This window comes from Ailuropoda melanoleuca, chromosome X, assembly GCF_002007445.2.
Source record: "Ailuropoda melanoleuca isolate Jingjing chromosome X, ASM200744v2, whole genome shotgun sequence".
In the NCBI taxonomy this organism is placed as follows: Eukaryota; Metazoa; Chordata; class Mammalia; order Carnivora; family Ursidae; genus Ailuropoda; species Ailuropoda melanoleuca.
In genome coordinates this window covers 76,807,572-76,826,982 of record NC_048238.1, presented here as the reverse complement: position 1 = coordinate 76,826,982, position 19,411 = coordinate 76,807,572, and the positions used below count along the sequence as shown (strand labels likewise).

Here is a 19,411-nt window from a genome sequence, read left to right as displayed (position 1 = left end):
AAGCCAGTTCCCTGAACGGGTTAAAAGTAATAAATTATTAAACCAAATGATTGAATAACACGGGTGAAAAACAATCCGTTACAAAGAACTCCTACTATAAATCTCAACAAAGCTGGTCAAACCAAAGCTGGTTGATCACATCTGTTACCAGTTAGATGTAAATTTCAGATTACAGATAAAAAACATTGAATCGCTTTTGAAACTAACAGGCTTAAAAGAAGAACATGCAAAATAAAACTCTTAATAAAAAATGGTGATATATTAGAAGAATTGGAAATATTTACTATCGATCTGGGTTTGATTTGAAATGTATTATTTTTAAATTCCAAAGCATTCCAATACAAATTTATGAAATGCGGAGGAGTAGGAGGTAAAGATGCAGTTTGATTTTCAATCCTAAATTGTCTCCAATAGATTCCATTTGCTCTGAAAGTATTTCAAAGCCTTAAAAAAAAACCTGTGGGGTAATGGACTTTGAAAATCCTAAATCCCATAATTTCCACAGGCCTCTTCATTTCAGGGCAGAGGCTCATCCCTTGATTTTCTGTGTCCTACAAAAGGCCCAGCTGGTTTACATTTTTTCATTGCTCCTATTGATTTGGATGAAGTCGTTCTTTCCTGACCTTTCTATTATAGTTCACTGGAGAATCACTTGCCCCCAGCCTCATCTCTCAATGCCTCAGCTGGATGATTCAAAATCATCTCAAGGTTTGTTGGTGGGGAGAAGGCTGCTTTTCCCTCTAGAGCATTGACCTCCCACTCCTGCATCTCAGGGTGTAGGCTCTCATCCAGCCTAGGTTGTTCCCTTAGTCCAAATGTTCAGGGGAGAGGGAATCCGGCTGTATAACACTGGGGGGTGGGGTCCTGCCTGCCCTTCTCCTTAGCTTTCCTGCTAACAGACGTGCCCCTCTGAGACATATCTGCTTGGTCCCCTGCTTGAGTCAAAGATGAGAAGTAATAGGACTCTGCCATTTTGAACTTGACTCCAGCCTAAATTTGCTTGACATAGACTATGTACCCATTTGGTCACATTGTCTAGAAGGGACTGTCACTGTCTTCGGAGGAGAGAGGAGGGGTGGGGGCAGGAAGGAGAAGAACACATCTGACCTGTCTTGTCACATGATTCCATCCACAGCCCTGAGCCTTACAGGCCATGTGTCAAGTCCCTGTTCTATCCCCCAGTAAGTTTGGGAGCTTCTCTTGTTCAGGTTCTCGGGTTCTTGGAAATCTTTGCATGGGTTGACCTATTAGAGCGCCTAGGACTCTAGCAGTACTTGCAAAGGATAGGAAAAGGCAGCCAACATCATCCATATTTCCAAATGTGACCCAGTGGACTTGATGAGAAAGAAATAGCCCAATGATTCATCTTTCTGAGGCCATTGTCTTGCGGCCAAATCACTCAGTTCCTAGAAACGCCCCAAGTGGGGCCGTTTCTCCCACCCTAGCCCTGCCTTAAGTGATACAACCCGCCCTAGAGATGTTGTTGATCGGGATGCCGACAGGTCTCCCTGGGTATGATGAGGTGATGGGAATAATGAGAAACACACCCAGTCCCAGTCATGGCTTAAAATCTCCAGAATGTCTCGATGCTTTCAAAAAGGGAGAGAACTTATGCTCAGCCCTCCCCATTTGCAGCCCAGTAGAGTTCTTATCCTGGAGCATAGCTCCATGCCTTACAGTGGGAGCAGGGTATGTTTTGGTTGGTTTGCATTGGAGGATGTTCCTGTGGCCCCTTCCCTTCAGAGGCCCCTCGGCCTTTAGCTGTTCAGATGCTTGCTCTTGCAAGGAGACTTAGAAAACATGGAGCCTGTGACTTAACATTCCCCCCAACAAATGTGAGACCGCCAAAGGCTATCTGTGAGACAGGTAGTGATTCACTGGTGTAGAATGTCTCTAGCCACTGTGACATGGGGGCCAGAGAACACTGCCTGAAGATTAGAGGCACGAAAGGCTCTTTCTTTCATGATCCTTTCCCTCTTGATCTCATATTAGCGCCTTCCTTCCCATGCCAGGCGCGGGAGGCTAGTGCCATTAACTCCATACCCATCTGTGTTGGTGGATCAGACTCTCATAGCATGTGATATTCTGGAAGGATTTGCTTCAGGGTCCGGAAATACTGGCCCTTTGGGAAGAGCAATAGTTTCTGCATCTAGCGTCCCTGGGCAGCCAGCGTCCCTGGGAAATTTTCATGCCAAGAAGCCTATCCACGTGGGCCATACAGATCTTTTGTTTAACTGCAGGTATTACACTAAATTCTAGTAGAGGTTCCTTATCAGGTACCCAGGGCAGATGGAACTCTGCTTTCATTCATTGATACGTTCCTCCACTTTCAGAAATCTTTCTTGACGGCTCACCATGTGCTGGCACTTGTGAGCACCCAGAGGCCGCTGCTGACGGACCTGAATAGTTGCTAATGGTAGAACAGGAACTGAGCTGGTTTTTTGGTTTCGGTGGGGGGGGTTGGGTTTTGTTTTTGGTTCCAGAGGCTCCTCCGTCAACGTACATCCAACAGCCATGAAAAGGACGAAGCATGCTTGATGTCTTAAGGGGTTCGGAGCTTGGGTTCTGAGCACAGGGGCCCATTTCAGTTCCCTAGCCTTTAATTTCCAGTACTATGTTCTCTTCCAGTGTGTGTTTCCAATGGAAAGACCTACTCCCATGGCGAGTCCTGGCACCCGAACCTCCGGGCATTTGGCATTGTGGAGTGTGTGCTGTGTACTTGTAATGTCACCAAGCAAGAGTGTAAGAAAATCCACTGCCCCAGTCGATACCCCTGCAAGTATCCTCAAAAAATAGATGGAAAGTGCTGCAAGGTGTGTCCAGGTAAAAAGGCAAAAGGTGCGTTGGTTGGAAGCCCTGCCTTTGGTTGACTGAGACCCCCACAGAGTCCTTCTCAGTGTTCTTTGAGCATCAGAAGCCTAATCAATCTGCCACAGCATCATAATGATACCAGTGCTAATAATGAACTTCATTCTCCCCTCTCTTGAAGGGTTGATAAGATGGTTCCTTGGAAGAAACTTACTACTCAGAAATAGACTGGGGGTGTGCCCGTGTCTCCCACGCCTTTGGCCCCACGTAGCCCTAAGTGCCAGACTTCAGCCTGGCTTTTCTAAATTACAGAGAAATTGGATTATGAGGATTATGCAGAAGACGAGTAGCACCTGTCATTGATGTCACTGTTAAACTCATCAAACACAATCGCATCCATGACCCTTTCGAGACAGGTGAGGTAGGGTGGAAGGAGTGTGGGTTCTGGGCCTGAGCGAAGTTGCTGTGTGACCTTGGAAATGTGACGGATCTGTCCTGGCCTTCATCGGCCTCATCTGTATAATGGAAAGCTTGGAACAATTGATCTCCAAGCTCCCGTCCAACGCTACAATTTTAAAATGATCTTATTGCTCTATTAAAGATAAAACTGAAGAGTATTGGGCAACTGGCCCTGAGTCACACAAATCAATAATAAAACCAAGGTTTGGAATTCAGGTCACTTACAGCCCATTGTCTTTTCCAGGCCAGTAGAAAATAATGAACTGTTAAGAAAAAAAGCAAATGAATTAAATAGTGGCTTTAATGCCTATGAAGTAGATAAAAATATAGTCTGTAGTGTTGGGGTTGACCACTTTGGGGACTGGTAATCAAGCAGTCTAATCTTAGCTCTGCCACTGGTTTCCTGTGTGACCTAGAAAAAGTCACTGCACCTCTCTGAGCATCAGTTTTCTTCTCTGCAAAATGAGAGGGTTAGAGTGGATGATTTCTTAGGGCCTTTCCAGCTCCAACATTCCAGGAGTGAATGAGTGAGTCTGTTCCATGTGCATGAATTTATCTATCATTTTTTATGCCTACCAGCAGTTTTATAAACACAGATGAAAAGCCAAAAATTTTTCAAAGTAGGCAGAGAGCTAAATCCTGCATTCCTTCAGCTGAGGCAACCTCATGAGCAGCAGGCAACCACGAACTTAGCCAACATATATTTTTTTGAGCATCTTTGTGTAGGTCAGTCGTTGCCTGACTTGTCTGCACAATGGAATCCCCCTGGAAAGCTTCTAAAACTACCTGTGTGCCATCCCCAGTAATTATGATCTCATCGATTTCAGGTGTGGCCTGGGCGGCAGAACTTTTAAAAGATCCCCAGGTGATACTAATGTGCGGACGGGTTTGGGAAGCCCTGCTGTGGGCCCAGGGTGGTGTATGGCCTTCCTACTCAAAGTGCGGTTTGTGCACCAGAAGCACCTGGAAGCTAGTAAGAAATGCAGATTCTCAGGCCCCACCCCAAACCAGCTGCACCAGAGTTCACATTTTGACAAGATCCCCCAGTTGATTCCCATGCACGTTAAAGTATGAGAACCATTTATTTAAGGCACAAACAAAATTTTTCTCAGTGTAATGACCCTCATCTTCCGGAGTCAACAGTGGGCAGGATGTGGACAGGAAAGACAGGACCTATCTGATCCGGAGTAGAGAATTGGGGCATTAAAATTGATGAGGAACCATACCCATTAGGGGTAGGGAGGGAGCATATTCTGGGCACGAGACAGCCATGAGGGCCACCCAAGCCACAGTAACCTATGATGACTTCCACATGTGTGATTTCACTGGATCCTCAAACCTTTTAGTGTCACTTCAGCGTAATTCCACCAACAGAGTTTTCTCTTTGGTCAAGGGTGGAATGCCTACAGTCATAGAAGTAAGACAACATGATAATTTCAGACAAAAACTAATCATCATCTAAACTACCCCAGGGGAGGTAAATCCTCCCCACTATATAATATTCCAATTTTGATCTCGACCCTTCAGACCAAATCCTGTTTCATCGTATGCTTAGGTCTTTAGTGATGCAGGTGATTCAAATAAGAAGTGAACACATCAATTGAACACAGAACAAGAATGGTTAAATAGATCATGGTATAGCCGGACCATGTCATATAACACGGCCAGCAAGATTTAATGGCATGGAAACGTGTTTGTGATGGATCTGTTAAGTACAAAGAGCATGCTACAGAACAACATTATGATTCCACTCATGTTAAAAAAGAAAGTGTTTATAATACACCTAAGCCAAAACAAAAGGCTGGAAGGGCATTCGGCAGACGTTTAACAGTGGCTATCTTTGGAAGATTGAACCATATGTAGTTCTCATTTTCTCCTTTCGATTTATCTGCATTTTTCAAATTTTCAACAATGTGTATTACTTTTGTAATTAGAAGAACAAGTTCTTATTTAAAGGACTGCCCTCCAGATCCCAACTGGCAAAATGTTGAAAAGCCTGATTGACCAAACCTGTCTCTCTAGAAGAGCTGCTTTGCCACCCTGCTTAGGGGTGTGGAGATAGATACAGGACTTACGGAGCAGCATGGCAGGAGAGAGTTCCTGTCCCATTCTGTGTACCTGTCTCTCAGCGAGCCAGACAGGGGTGTGTGCAGATTGAGTGACACCGGATAGTCACATCGCCTAGCGACAGTCACTAGCCACAGACGCCAGTGCACCTTCTCCAGCTACTCAGGTACCCTAGTGCGGCGGGGAACACGTTCTCACTCATGCATTCATTCTGGAAATACGTATTACGTGCCTACTGTCTGCAAAACACTGTTACCAGCACTGAGCTAGAAAGACCCACAAGCCAGAAGAAGGCCACTTACCAGCGTGGTCCTTACATCCTAGCGGAGAGGAAAGAAAAGGAACACAAACAACGAGGGGATTTTAGGTTGCGGTGGGTACTGTGAAGAAAGACCAAGCAGGATCAGGGGACAGTGAAGCGGGGGAAAGAGTGGCCAGGGGAGACTTCTCTGAAGAACTGATATCTGAGTAGTGTCCTGAGCAAGAGCAGGAGCCAGGAAGGGGAAGATCACGAGGACATCAGCCTGTTAGAGAACAACACACGACAGAGAAAAAGGGACAAAGAGTGAGGAGGGAAGAAGACGGATGGAAAAAAGAACAGTAAATTCAGTTATTTGTGTTGAGAAGGGAAGAGAGAGAAATAGAATTCACTGATGATCCCGCCAAAAGTTTCATTCTAACAAACGATGGGAGGCTCGTCCAGTCACAAGTGAGGGCCAAAATAAAGGACGGGAGTTTCCTTTCTCTCTCTTGCCCTTGCTCTGGTAGAGGCTGGCCCGGCCTTGTGCACCAGTGGCCACCTACAGGGTTGGGTAGGACTTCCATTTCCTGAAGGCTCCCCAACTCCTCCCACCCTCAGTGCACCTCCCAGATATCTGGAATTCCCATGATTACACTCTTTTTGGTTTACAGCAGAAAACGCCTCTGCTGAGACTCAGAAGTTATCTGGGCGGGGATAATATGTCACCAGTCATCTCCATTTCCATAAAGAAATGCTTTCTCAATTTCTTAGTTATGGAGAGCTCAGGATACGAGCATTCTCAAGGGAAGTGGAAATGGCCAGAAATGACTTGAAGCATAGCAGGCTTCCTTGGCAGGAAATGAAATGAGGTGAACCTGGAGCCATCAGAAGATGAGAAAGCACCTTGAGGTGGAGGGTGTGGAATGGGGAGGATGTTGCCCAACAGTTAGCTTGAAAGACACACTTTGTTTACTCTTAATATTTTCAAACACCAACCAGCGTTGAGTCACTGATGGATTTTGTTGTTTGTAGAGCCCTTCTGCTGAGTAAATTAAACTCTTGGCATGGAGGAGGGGTGCAAAATGACCCTTCAGGACACCGGGAGAACTTTTAACACATCACAGGTGTTTACAGTGCCATCATGGAGATCACGTGGCAGTTCTAGCTGTAGCCAGTACTGGTGCAAAAAAAATTTTTTTAAGGTTTTATTTATTTATTTTAGAGACAAAGAGAGAGAGACAGCATGAGCAGGGGAGGGAGTAGAGGGAGAGGGACAAGCAGACTCTGTGCTTGAGCGCGGAGCCCAACGCGGGCCTCAATCTCATGATCCTGAGATCGTGATGTGAGCCAAAATCAGAGGTCGGACGCTTAACCCACTGAGCTACCTAGGCATCCCTGGTACAAAAAGTTAAACAATTGGGGTGCCTGGGTAGAGCAGTCGTTAGGCGTCTGCCTTCGGCTCAGGGCGTGATCCCGGCGTTCCGGGATCGAGTCCCACATCAGGCTCCTCCGCTGGGAGCCTGCTTCTTCCTCTCCCACTCCCCTGCTGTGTTCCCTCTCTTGCTGGCTGTCTCTCTGTCACATAAATAAATAAAATCTTTAAAAAAAAAAAGTTAAACAACTGAGCTCAGCTCTCATTCTAAAGGTGATAAAGACATAGAAATCCCTGTATACCCAAAGACCCATTTCTCCCACTTGAAAAATGCTAGCACACATCCCTTAATTACTAACATATCATCCAAAAAGACTGGCCCACTGAGCAATTAAATAACTACAAAGGACAAAAGGAGGAAGGAAGCTTGGTTCTGGGAGGACCTGCAAACTCAGAAGTCCAACCTGGAATCATCAAGAGAAGACGGGTTTGGTCCTTACACTGCCAAAATGCTGATGGGTGTGGGAAAGCTAATCAGGTCAGCAAGAGACGCACGAGAGCAATTTGATTCCAACCTCTGGTCCACATGCATCCAACTGGCTAACAGCAAGTCTCCCTAATTGGAGTCACAGATCCAAGGCACCCGGCCCTCAGTGGTTTCATCAGATAATCTTACAGATGACTTCTGCACATACTCCAAGTTTTCGGGGTGTCCATGGCTTCTCTTTGCTGTTCCTGATTTGAGTGTACACTTTAAAGGCACAGCTGAAGAAGGTGCTGATCACGAAGCCAGCAAGGAAACTTAACTCACGGATAACGAACTAGGAAAGAAACTTCTTTTTTGTTTTTTGGGTTTTTTTGTTTTGTTTTGTTTTTTGGATTTTTGTTTTTGTTTTGTTTTGTTCTTTGGGTTTTTTTGGTTGGGGGCTGAGGAAAGAGGAGGGCGGAGCGGAATGGGAAGTATGAGGGGGCTGGTATCTTTCTGCCTGGAAGCTGAAATCCAACAGTTTAGTTTATACTTTAAATGATCCATAGTTGAGGGATTTGACCAGTTTGTGTGTGTGTGTGTGTGTGTCTCCCAACCATTCATTTGGCATAGCGCACATATGACTAATCTGACATCTAGGTTTTGGCACTGGTGTTGATCCGGTATTATTGTTCCCCTTACAAACAAATCAAAGAGCATTCAGAAATGTCAAGCCAATTTGGATAGATCCTTTGGGCAAGTATATGCACATGAGTGAGTGTCATAAATGTTTTCTAAGTGTACCTAAGTGATGTCAGGGAAGTTAACCGAGACGCTCTGTCAGCCCATTTCCTGGGTCTCTGTTGGTAACACTGAGCTAAACAGACCATGATCCAGACCCAGAATGGAAAATCCTATATACCCTGAAATGCCTCAGAGATTTGTACCTGGCCACATTCTTCATCCTCATGAAGGTCCACTCCTCTGTGGTGGTGGGTGGATCCGGTTTGCTTGGTGGGTCAGTGTTCTGCAGAGCTACGGATTCTGTCACGATGTGGACTTCAATGAAAGGTCATGTGTCCCTTTGTGATTTGGTGGCTGTTACAGGGTAGCCTAAACTGAGCCAAGGAACTATGGGTGGGATTTCTATCTCCATGAGAATGTTCTTGTTGATTGTCCAGTTTGATGAGTGCAAGGTGTCATGAACAACGAGATACCTGAATGCCTAGAAGTTCGTTTCTGGTTTTGGAAAGCCATTGCAAACCTCTGCTTGCTTCCTGATTCCAGAAGAGCTTCCAGGCCAAAACTTTGACAACAAGGGCTACTTTTGTGGAGAAGAAACGATGCCCGTGTATGAGTCTGTGTTCATGGAGGATGGGGAGACCACCAGAAAAATAGCCCTGGAGACAGAGAGACCACCTCAGGTAGAGGTCCACGTTTGGACCATTCGAAAGGGTGAGCAAGACAATATTAATTCCTTATTATTTTTTTGTAAGGGGTGGGGGAATGGGGTAGGAGGGGAAAACTCACCTTAATTTTGCTTCAACCTATTCCTCTGTTTGGCTCAGTTCTCCTGATCGCTCAGAAACATGACTAACACATCTGTGATTATGACCTTTAACTTCAACCACGACCTGTCCAAAAAGTTAAGTATTGACCCTTGGGGTTTGTTGTCTTCCTCACACCAACGAAGACTGGAAGAGTGCTTCTCTACCCTGGCTACACATCAGAATCTTGTGGGAGAGGTTTTTGTAAATACCAAATGCTTGGGCCCTACCCTCAGAGCTGTCAGTGGCCTGGCCAGGAGTGAGGCCTTGGCATAAGCGTTTGTTCTGAAGGCTCCACAGGTGATTCTAATGTGCAGCTAATGTCTCGACCAACCAGACTATGGCCTACCATTCTTTCCACCACGAAGCTCAACCAACAGGAAAATCCATTTGCGTGGTGCGAAGCTATGTCTCTCAAATCGTGCTGTGTACTCGGCTGAGACACATTGAAAACATCATCCCCGTCCTCAGGAAGATTTGGAGTCTCACCAAAGGGACAATCCCAGTCATTCCGTCCATCCAATTCCTTTTCTGGTCCCTCAGCCTGACTGTCCTAGCAAGCTGCATTGTGTTCCTTGTGACCCTGTAGCTGCTAGAGCCAACCTGCGGGTGCGAGGCTAGTGTTGATCTTGTCTGGTCAACTTTTCTAGCAATCCAAGTGAAGAGGTAAGATTTCAGTTGGGAAATAATGCACATCCTCTTTCTGCTGGCTCCTGCCTAAGGCTCGAGAGTGCTCAAACCTTATTCTGCTTCGGCGTCGTACAGGGAGCTGGTTTACAACACAGCTACCTGGCCCCGTCTAAGAGATGGGGATTCGGTAGGCCTCGGGGGGGGGCACCTCAATGTGTCCCACACAGCCAGTGATTCTAATTCGGGTGCCACGTGAACCGTACTTTGGGAAACAACTGCTCGAATGTGAGTGGGGCTCCTCCCTCTCCCTTTTCCCAGCCTTCCTTGCCTGAAAGAGTGAGTTCCTCCCCACCCCTGAAAAAAATATGCTAGAACACACATGTTTCTCATCCGTGTTTATTTTTGCGCTATACCTAGGAATGTTGGTTTCCCGCCTCTAACTCCCTAGCTCCTCTGGAACTGGTCACCTAGGACTAAAGCCCTGTTCTGTTGGCTTCCCTAGCAGCGGACCCACTATTTTCTGCCCCACACCTCTCCCTCCCTAGAGGCATGTGGATGGATGCTTTGCAGCTTGCTGGTGTAGATCTCAGTGACCTCTTGTTTAGTGCTGGGCGGCCAAGGGCTGTGCTTGGTGAGCAGAGAAACACCCAGGCTACAATTACATGGCCCTCTCTAGACCTCCTGGGGATTAAGTAGGCTGGTAACTTGTTGTTCCTTAACTGCAAGGCCGTTTATAGTTTGGGTGTTATTCTGACAAACACTTTTCAGGCAAAGTTGAGACTGTGAGTACCTGCCCCCCCACCCCCGTTTTGAATTTCCCCATTTTCTGTACGGGAAAGCTAAAGGAGCTGTGAATATTTCCCAAAGGAAAATATACTTTTCAGTGAGTTCAGGAACAGGGATGGCTTCTCCATTTACACAAACAACCTGTCTACAGTCCCACTGTTGGCTCTCCCTGTTTGGCCAGAAGGGCAGCCCAGTGGTTTGGCAGGGACATAATCTACCTGGACTCAGGGGCAAGGGCAGACTTTCCAATACCGTCTTTGGCGGTAGAAGCTCCCACCAGGACCCATGCTTGATTCCATGTGGCTTTCCCTAGGAGGGGGTCCCATGGTCAGCAACACTATCTTCCATATCTCTATCCTCTGGAGAACCAAGGGGAGGCCAGTGAGCCAAGGAGACAGATGGAGTCAATTATAACCCTTGAGCCATCCAAGTTCCTGGTTAAGCACATTACACAGCCCAGCTCGATACTCCTAAGCCCCTGTAATGAGATGATATGCTCAACCCAAGCAGAAAAAGGGGGTGGTGGTTCCAGATAGAGAGGGCCTGACCACCTGCCCCACTTTCTCACTTGGCCCCAGGCATCCTCCAGCACTTCCATATTGAGAAGATCTCCAAAAGGATGTTTGAGGAACTCCATCACTTCAAGCTGGTGACCAGGACGACTCTGAGTAAGTGGGACCTGTCTTTCTTTACTCCTCCCTGGAAAACGCCTCCGGGCTTCAATGTAGCAGAGCCCCCAGGAGAGTCCCTTTGCGTTCTCAGTGAATGTCAGCAGGGCTCAGTGTCAATGTCAGAGGATGTTCTGTCTCTTCTCCGGGGGGCCTTAGCAGCGGAGGGGGTGTCTGAACGTGAACTGAAAAGCTTGGACCGGGTGAAGACAAATCCTGATGTGGTCTGAGCAGAAGCTACCTCAAGTCAAGATTTCTTGACTATCTTTAATGAGCACTGCTAACCCCAGAGTCTCCAGAGAGTCAGAGAAAGCTCACAGGATTCTGAGGCTGGTTGGTACGTTTGTGGAGACGTCCCATCCAGGAGGATAAGCCGTCTGGTGGTGGGGACGAGAGACAGAGAGAAAGGGAACACATCCCAATTCAGCAAAGCTCTGTTTGACTCTTTGGAACTGCCTGCCCCTGAGTGGTCCTGTTTCTTTAAAAGCATCCAGGCACTCCCTCAGACATACCTGCAACTCTCCCTCTTTCTCTGCAGGCTGGAGCCTAAGGACTAGATACTGCTAGGCACTAGGGCTGGGGTAGGGCGGGGCGGAGGGGCGGGGGGAGCAATTCCGAAGGAATAAAAGGCCCAGAATTTCTATCCACAGGGAATACCAATGGGCAAGACAGAACATGAAAATGCCTTCTCAATGAATCAATGTAGTTCCGAAGGGTTAAATACTTAAGTACTCAGGGGGGAAATCTGCAAGGAACAATGAGATGAGAGCCAGGTGGGCTTAGTCAAGGAAGGCTTCGGGGAGGAGGTGTGTTTTGAAAGAGAAGGGTGTGATGGGGCAGCAGGTCAGGAAATCCATTCAGAGAGAGGGTGCATCCTAAGAGAAGACTCAGACAGGAAAGAACAAGAAATGTGGGGGTGGGCAGCCCTGGAAGAAGCCAGGGAGAGGTTCACGGAGTAGGCAAGTGGCGTGGGTGATTGCTGCAGACTCACAAACAGCCTAGCAAGATGAAAACGGTGCTTCAGAAAGATGTCCCTTGGCTCTCGGATGGATTTATTACCTACCCATTTTGATGAAGCCATGTTCCAAAGAGCCCAGTATGCCCTGCCGAGAAGTTGGACTTGCTTTCCAGACCTGAGAACCCCAGGGGGAGGGTTTTAAGCAAGTGCACTATGCACGCAGATCTGTTTTTTTAGAATGGAGTGCCCACTGTGTGGAGTGAAAAGCAAACTCTCAGCGGTAAGTAGCTGGTGGTCCTCTGAATTAGGAAGCTCTTATACCATAAAACAACAATAGCAACAACAAACAACTCTTAAACTGTGTTAGGTTGGTCAGACAGGGAAGGAGAGGTCACTGTGAGGGACATCTCTGAGGTTAAACCATCAGGATCGCTACAAAGAGAGGAGTTTGGAATGACTCCAACAGTAACAACTTTATAGACCCGGTGAATAGTGTTAATTCGCTAACGGGAAACTGGAGAATAAGCAGGTACTGAGGGAAAATGCGTTTCACTCAGAACATGTTTAGATGAAGATACTTAAAGGCTATCTGAGCAGAGTTTATCCTATGGGCAGCTGGAAATAGGGTTGATGAGATCACTTGTTTATTCTGTAGGTGAGTGACAGACGATAAACTGAACAGGAGAGAGAATACAGACAGAGGGGTTGGGAGTCCTTACATGTGAGTAAGGAATAAAGGGGACAGGTAGGATCCAGTACCAATGATGTGACTTTTCAAATTACCAATTAATTTCAAAGAACACCTTTTTTCCCCCCCTACCATGAGGAAGGCACTGCTCTGGGCTCGGGGGGGCTTGAAAGGTGTTGAAACAAACTCTCTGTCCATAACAGGATTTGGGGTGTATAACGGAAGTAGACGGTGTGTGTCTCCAGCTGTGTGCAGCTGAAGGAAGTGGGGACTGAGATGATCCTGCAGGGGCATCTGGGGAAAAAGAAAAACAAACCTGACCCTTTCTATCATGTGGCCATCTGATCCTGGCACACAGCAGAGTTTTGGGGGAAGCCGGTTCCTTGCCCGACCCTTCTCTCCTATCCCGTTGAGTTGGAGAGAACAGAGAAAAGTGAAGAATCCAAGGGAGAAAGGGAGCAGAGACATTGAGTCCGTAAGGAAAGAGGGTCATGACCTCCTGTGGCCAGGGAAAGAAAAGAGGTTGAAAATAGGTTCTGGATGAAGAGGAGCTTGCTGACCTTGGACTAGGAGTTCCCCAGGTTGTAACACCACGAGAGCAGGAATCGAAAGACCAAAGAGGATATCCAGGTGGCAGTGTGTTACGAAGATTATTTGCCATGGCAAGGTGACAGCAGGAGAAGGAAGATCTTGCCATTCAAGGATCGGGAAAGTCAGAGAAGGGACAGGTCCAGAAGAGGGATGATCTAGAGTGGTTACCAGGGCTCAGCACAGGGTGTGAACTCAAAAATGTTTGCTCCACTAGCATGACGGAATGGGGAAGAGGCAAGATGGTCAGGACATGCTGGGAGTACAGGCACGTCGGTGGAAGGAGAGGAGAAAACAGGGAATGGGAGGGATAGCCACAGGAGGGGATTGGGGGGTGCTAAAGGGTGTGTAAAGACAGCATGTGAGCATAGAAAACAGAGGTGGACAGTTGTTAGCAAAGGGTGGCATGAATAGAGAAAAGAGCAGTAAATAATCAAGTCCCCTAAAGCAGTATCTGGCCCCCCAAAATTAAGCAAAGCCCCAGGAACGCACAGGTACTGCTTTATTTGACCTGGTGCCCAGTGAGCCACCTAAATAGCTTACAACCTGATAGCGGGGCATTTCGCAAATGCTGCATATACTGCGAAAAGTCCAAGAATAATACCTAGATCTGACTCATGAGGCAGTTATGTATTATTCTTGGGATTCTTATAAATACTGCATGTTGAAATGAACACTCTGTGACCCGTTTTCCATATCTGTCCCCAGAAACGTGTTTGGGGTGGGCTATTCTGCTGAAACCACCTGACGTTTATAGTCCGACCCCCCCGGGCGAGCGAGTGGGTAAGGATCGGGTAGATTGGTTACACTCCTAATTGGCTCTGCCCTCCTCTTATATGTCTGGGCCACTCTGTGTTTGCCTTGTAGGCCAGTGGAAGATATTCACCGAAGGAGAAGCTCAGATCAGCCAGATGTGTTCGAGTCGTGTGTGCAGAACAGAGCTTGAAGATTTGGTCAAGGTTTTGTACCTGGAGAGGTCTGAAAAAGGCCACTGTTAGACAAGACAGTATTGGAGAGGGTAAAGCAAGAAAACTCAAACTGCAGCTGGACTGCGGGCTGATTTTGCTTAAGTCAACAGTGCCCTAAAACCCCAAACTCAAATGCAGTTCATTATTCACGCCATGCACAGCATAACTTGCTCCTTTATGTGGAGTGGTGTGTCAGTCCTTAAACATCTCCTGCGAAGAGACTAGAAGAGTCTTGAGTTATTTGTGGGAGGAAGAGGGATAGAACACCACAGCACTGCTTTAGTTTCTGGGAGAATCACATTTCTTTACAGGTTAAAGAGTAAACAAAACCCTAGGGCTTCTATCTAGAAAGTTATTGCCACGAAAGAAAAGAGACAAGAATTTGCTAAGTAGGAGTTGTGTAGTACAGAAAAGATATGTGTATGAAATTATACTCTTCGAATTTTAGGATGTCTTGTGTTTTTAAGAGAAAATTAACTCCCCATCCTCGTCCACACAGAGACGCATGCATGAGTGTGTGGGTGCGCACGTGTGTGCACGTGCGTGGGCACACACACGCACACGCGCGCAGACTTAACTGCCACCTTTCTTCTGAGGCAAAGCCAGCATAGACTCTCCCCTCCTTTCCATCGCCTGGCTCCCAAGTAGCTTTGAACTTGTGGGTACCCAGGAGGATAAAGAAGAGCTTGTGAGCAGAAAGCTCTGCCCTCAGGTCAGTGGTGTGGTTGCTGAAGTCACCAACTATGGTGGCGGGTGAAGAATAAGAACACCGTTTCACAGCCACATTCACGCTGAAGCTGTAAATAACTTCTCCCTAGCGATACCACTTCTCTTTTCTCCCTGAGCCCGTGGGGCCCCCGTAAAGAAGTTAGAACTGGGTAAAATCTACAGAAACTGAATCCACAGAGGACAAAATAATTGTTGAAGAAAATGGTGGATGGAAGTCAACAAGGCAACCTTGTGTGTTTTCAAGGCAATGGGAGTCACCGACGAACAGCTCAATACTCACTAATTTTCTTGATGCCAGAGTTCCGTAGTCCAAAAATTTAGGTTAAATGATTACATTCCAGAAGTTCCTTAAAAAGGCAGTTTTCCTTCTTCTCCAATTACAGGAGTTCATTTTGACTTTGCGAAGGGACTCAGTCCCCGCAAGCTTCTGAAGGTTGGCCCTTCAGTTAGGAGAATTATTGCTCATTTGAGGAAGTAGACATTCTGATAAGGATCTTTGTTCTAAACCTTCCTACCATTCTCATTTCATCCACCAAGTGGGGATTTGAGTCATGAATCCTAGAGAAGGCTGCTCAGAAAAATGTCTCTTCACAGCTCCATACCAGAATGGAACTTATCCATTCTGAGACCTGGCTTTAGACATCATCTTTGTGGCAACACTATACATTCTCCACAAGGATCTCAAGCCTGCCTTCTAGACTCATCCCTTCTGAGGGGCATGAATGAACTCTAATGACTACTCAGAAGTATCAAGGACACAAACGTCCCGTATTTCCCCCTCCGTGACCATGGGAGAGAGGAACGTTGTTTTCCCTACAGTAGATGACACCAGTAGGGAAAAATGTAAAAATCTTTATGGCAGCCTGGCACAACGGAGTCTGTTCTCCTCAAAGAGATACAGGGGCACCTCGTGGCCAGGCCCTCATGGGACAAGCCGCCTACCAATCCTTCACACATACTCTCCACGGGAAAGGGAGGGAGACATCCAGGGCCGAGAGGCCAGAGAGCAGTACTGGGGACGAGCCTGCTAAGGAACTCTTGCCTCCCTCCCAGAGGCGGCAGTATTTCCATAGTGTGGAAACAAGTGACTGGATCCCGAAGCCAAGCGGTGGTTTCCCCTTCTGGATGACTCACGCCAAAGCCTTCCCACCCAGGTGTTCTCTGAAAGCTCAACCGTAAGGGAACACCCAGAGAGCTTCCCTAGATAGACTTCTGCCCCCAGGTGCTGGGACACACCTTTCCGAAGTGCTGTGTGAAGCAGGAGCTGGGGAGCTGTGCCAGGCCAACATAGAAAGCTTCCAGCGTTCGGTGTGGCGTAGGCAGTAGGGCATAGGGAGAAGAGGCCGAGCCCCCTGTAGTTAGGAGAGGAATGGATGTGGTTCTTCTTGTGTATTTATTTGTATCATAAACACTTGGAACAACAGAGACCATAAGCACCAGTTAGCGGTTGTAGCCGTTTTATAGTTAGCTCCTGTAAACAAGAGGAAACGTAACGTAACAGTATTAGCCTTTTTGTTCTTCTCACAGGACATGTACCTAAATAGGGTACTTATTTATGTAGTCGCTGTATTTCTGGATTTTTAAATTAATAAAAGAAGTTAATTCTGAAAAATCACCTGCAGGAATGCTGTGTGAGTGACTGAGTCTCTGGTCCGTGCTGACCTTGGAGCGTGGAGCAGGCGATGGGTGGGCTTGGCTGTTTCACACTCCATTCGACGCCCCGTCTCTCCCCCTGTGGCGTCGTCGCTAAGAGTGGGGACTCTGCAGTCAGAGTGCCCGCGTTTTTAATCCCAGCTCTGCACTGCCCAGCTGTGTCGGTCTCCCCATCTACAAAACAGGGATCATTATGATACTATTATTGCCTTTTGCCTGCCTGCGATCCTGTGGTGAGACGAAATTTAGCCAGTGCCCATCCAGGGATCAGTGAATGCTCCCTTTATGACCATGGATGTTCAAGAAGGGCATGGCCAAGACACTGAAGAGATAGGGGACAGAAGGCCACCACCTTGGGTTTCAGGAGGGCCTCAATTTCAGTCTGCTGCTCTGTGGCAGAATTATACAGGGAACAGGGTGAGAGTTTTGCCATATGTGTTGATCCAAACCAAGTGGCCGCAAACCCCAAGACCAGTTAGATGTGTGCTATCGCAAAAGCCAAGAGAGCCGAAGTGTCAGATAATATAAGGACGTAAAAGCGTGCACCAGGGTGAGCAACACAGAAGTCCTTGGTGGTGACGTGTTGGGGGAGTGATGAGAGCAGAAGCCAGAAGTGAGTGTGGAGATGAGGGATTGGAGACAGAAGTTAGAGTCCCTTTTTGGAGAAGCTTCATTACAGAGAGATTACATGAAGGAAGTAGCTGGAGGAGGATATGGGGTCAAAGGAAAGTTTTAGGTTGTTTTTTTTGTTGTTTTTAAAGATTTATGTGTTTTTATTTCAGAGAGAGACAGAGAGAGAGTGCACAAGCAGGGGGAGGGGCAGAGGGAGAGGGTAAGGAGACTCCCTGCTGAGCATGGAGCCCAGTGCGGGGCTCAAACCCACAACCCTGAGATCAGGACCTGAGAGGAAACTCCCATGCTTAACCGACTGAACCACCCAGGAACCCCTGGAAAGTTTTTGTTTTAAATACAGGAGATACTTGGCCATGTCTGAGTACTGAAGGGAGAGATGCCATAGAAAGGAAAAGATTGAAGGTAATGGGGAAAGGAGTGTTATCCTGGCCTGGGAGGTGCATGAGAAGCCATTCCCCATGCTGAGCCTTGAAACTTACAATCGTTGACCTACAAACCTGGCCTGAATTTTGGCCTCTGGTTGCCCACCCCTTACTGTGCGTTGGCTGTACCTATTTCTCCTCATATCTATTAGCTTGCCCCACCCCACCCTTACAAAACCCTGCAAACTCTCCTCCGGAACGGTGGGCTCTAAATCCCCACATTACTTCACCTCTGGTGGGGGAACCACATATAACTCAAACCAGACACTCTGGCTCCCTCTGGCACTCTTCCCTTGCCCCGATCACCCACATCCAAATTTCACTGAGTTCTAGCAATTTGGTCTCCTAGGTGGGGCCTGTGTTTATTGGTGATCACCCTTCTCTCCTCCTGCAGGATCTTTTCCTCTCTGCAGTCTCCACCCCCGGGGGTGATTCCCAGGAAGTCCCAGAGGTCATTTCATGTAGGCCACCCACTGCTTCCATCACCACACATCTTCTGACACTCCCCACCACTGCCCGCTGGTGGGGGCTCCTTCTGCAGGCCTAGAGGTGCCAGCAGGGTGGTGGTGGTGCTCTGTAAGCCTCAGTCTTCCCCAGTGGGACCTTATCCTGTGCACAAGCAGAGAGAATGCCCCCCTCCTTCCCCATTTGTGATGTTATATGTTGCCACCTTCCGTGCAAACCAGTTTAACACATAGTTCTTGAGTGCGTATTACGTGGACCAAGGCAGGGGTCTTCTGGTGCCTCAGAGTCTCCTGGATTTTTGCACAGAAACGAATCCTTCAAGTCCCATTTCCAGCCTTTTTGTTGCCAGGACGCAGAGGCTGTGCTGAGTATAAGCCTCTAAGATAGAGATGAGACTGTCCTCCTAATCCCTCTTCCTTATGGTTCCCCTGTGCGGCCTCCGTGCCCCACTGAATCCCTCATGCAGACTGACTTCAAGGGGCCCACCCTCCGGCCAGCCAAACAAGCTCAGATACCTCTGAAACCTCTCCATGGGAGGCAGGAGCCCTTCAATGCACAGCGCCGGCAACAGCACACAGTCTCCCGAATAGTTCACACTCATTTACAACGTTGCACCTTTGTATATGCTCTTCCCACTGCTAGAATGTTCTTCCCTCTCCTTTTCCCAGCGGACTCCTACTCATCCTTCAAGACCCAGTCGAAATGTCACCTCCTCTGTGGAGACTTACCTGCTTCCTTCCTAGTTTGCTACCATTTATCCTTTCTTCCTATGTACTGTATCCTCCTGCCATGCGGACTCCGTTCTCCTGGAACTTAGTACTTAGTATGAAGTCCTTAGTACTAAGAAATACTAACAAGAACTTAGTACCTAGAAGTCCTTAGTACTTCTGTTCCTTTGCACCCAGCTCCCTCTGCCTGGAATATTCATCCCCTGATGCGTCGAGTTAGCGAAGACCTACTCATCTTTTAAGACTCCCATTGCTCACCTCAGACCTTGTCCACCTCTTTCAGGCACAGTTAGTTATGAAATAACAACCAACGCACTGTTGACAAGCATGTTTTCTTAGTTAATCCTCAACCACCGCCCCGTGCAGCAGGTCCCATTATTGGCCTTAGTTTAGAGATGAGGATATTAAGAGCACTCACCTTTTCTGTGCCATTACAGAGGACCCTTTAATAACTTGGGGGTTGCAGGTGCCAACCCCCCGCTACAGTCAAAAATTTGCATATAACTTTTGAACTCCCCCAAAACTTAACCACTAA

The 19,411-nt window shown here is 47.4% G+C and overlaps 1 protein-coding gene across 14 annotated transcripts in view; it reads left to right on the top strand.

Annotated features, from left to right (window-relative positions):
• CHRDL1 (chordin like 1) overlaps positions 1-16,590 on the top strand; it is a 116,490-nt gene extending 99,900 nt beyond the window's left edge. For 5 of the 14 annotated variants that reach the window (XM_034649413.1, XM_034649412.1, XM_034649411.1 and 2 more), the window contains 4 exons: positions 2,629-2,838; positions 8,701-8,868; positions 10,955-11,044; positions 14,146-16,590. In XM_034649413.1, coding sequence (XP_034505304.1) covers positions 2,629-2,838; positions 8,701-8,868; positions 10,955-11,044; positions 14,146-14,276 — 599 coding nt within the window. In that variant the 3' untranslated portion in view covers positions 14,277-16,590. Of the gene's footprint in view, positions 1-2,628; positions 2,839-8,700; positions 8,869-8,981; positions 9,627-10,954; positions 11,045-14,145 lie in introns of all 14 variants that reach the window. The other 9 variants (XM_034649415.1, XM_011226364.3, XM_011226365.3 and 6 more) reach the window with 4 other exon arrangements.
• Positions 16,591-19,411: the final 2,821 nt, after the last annotated feature.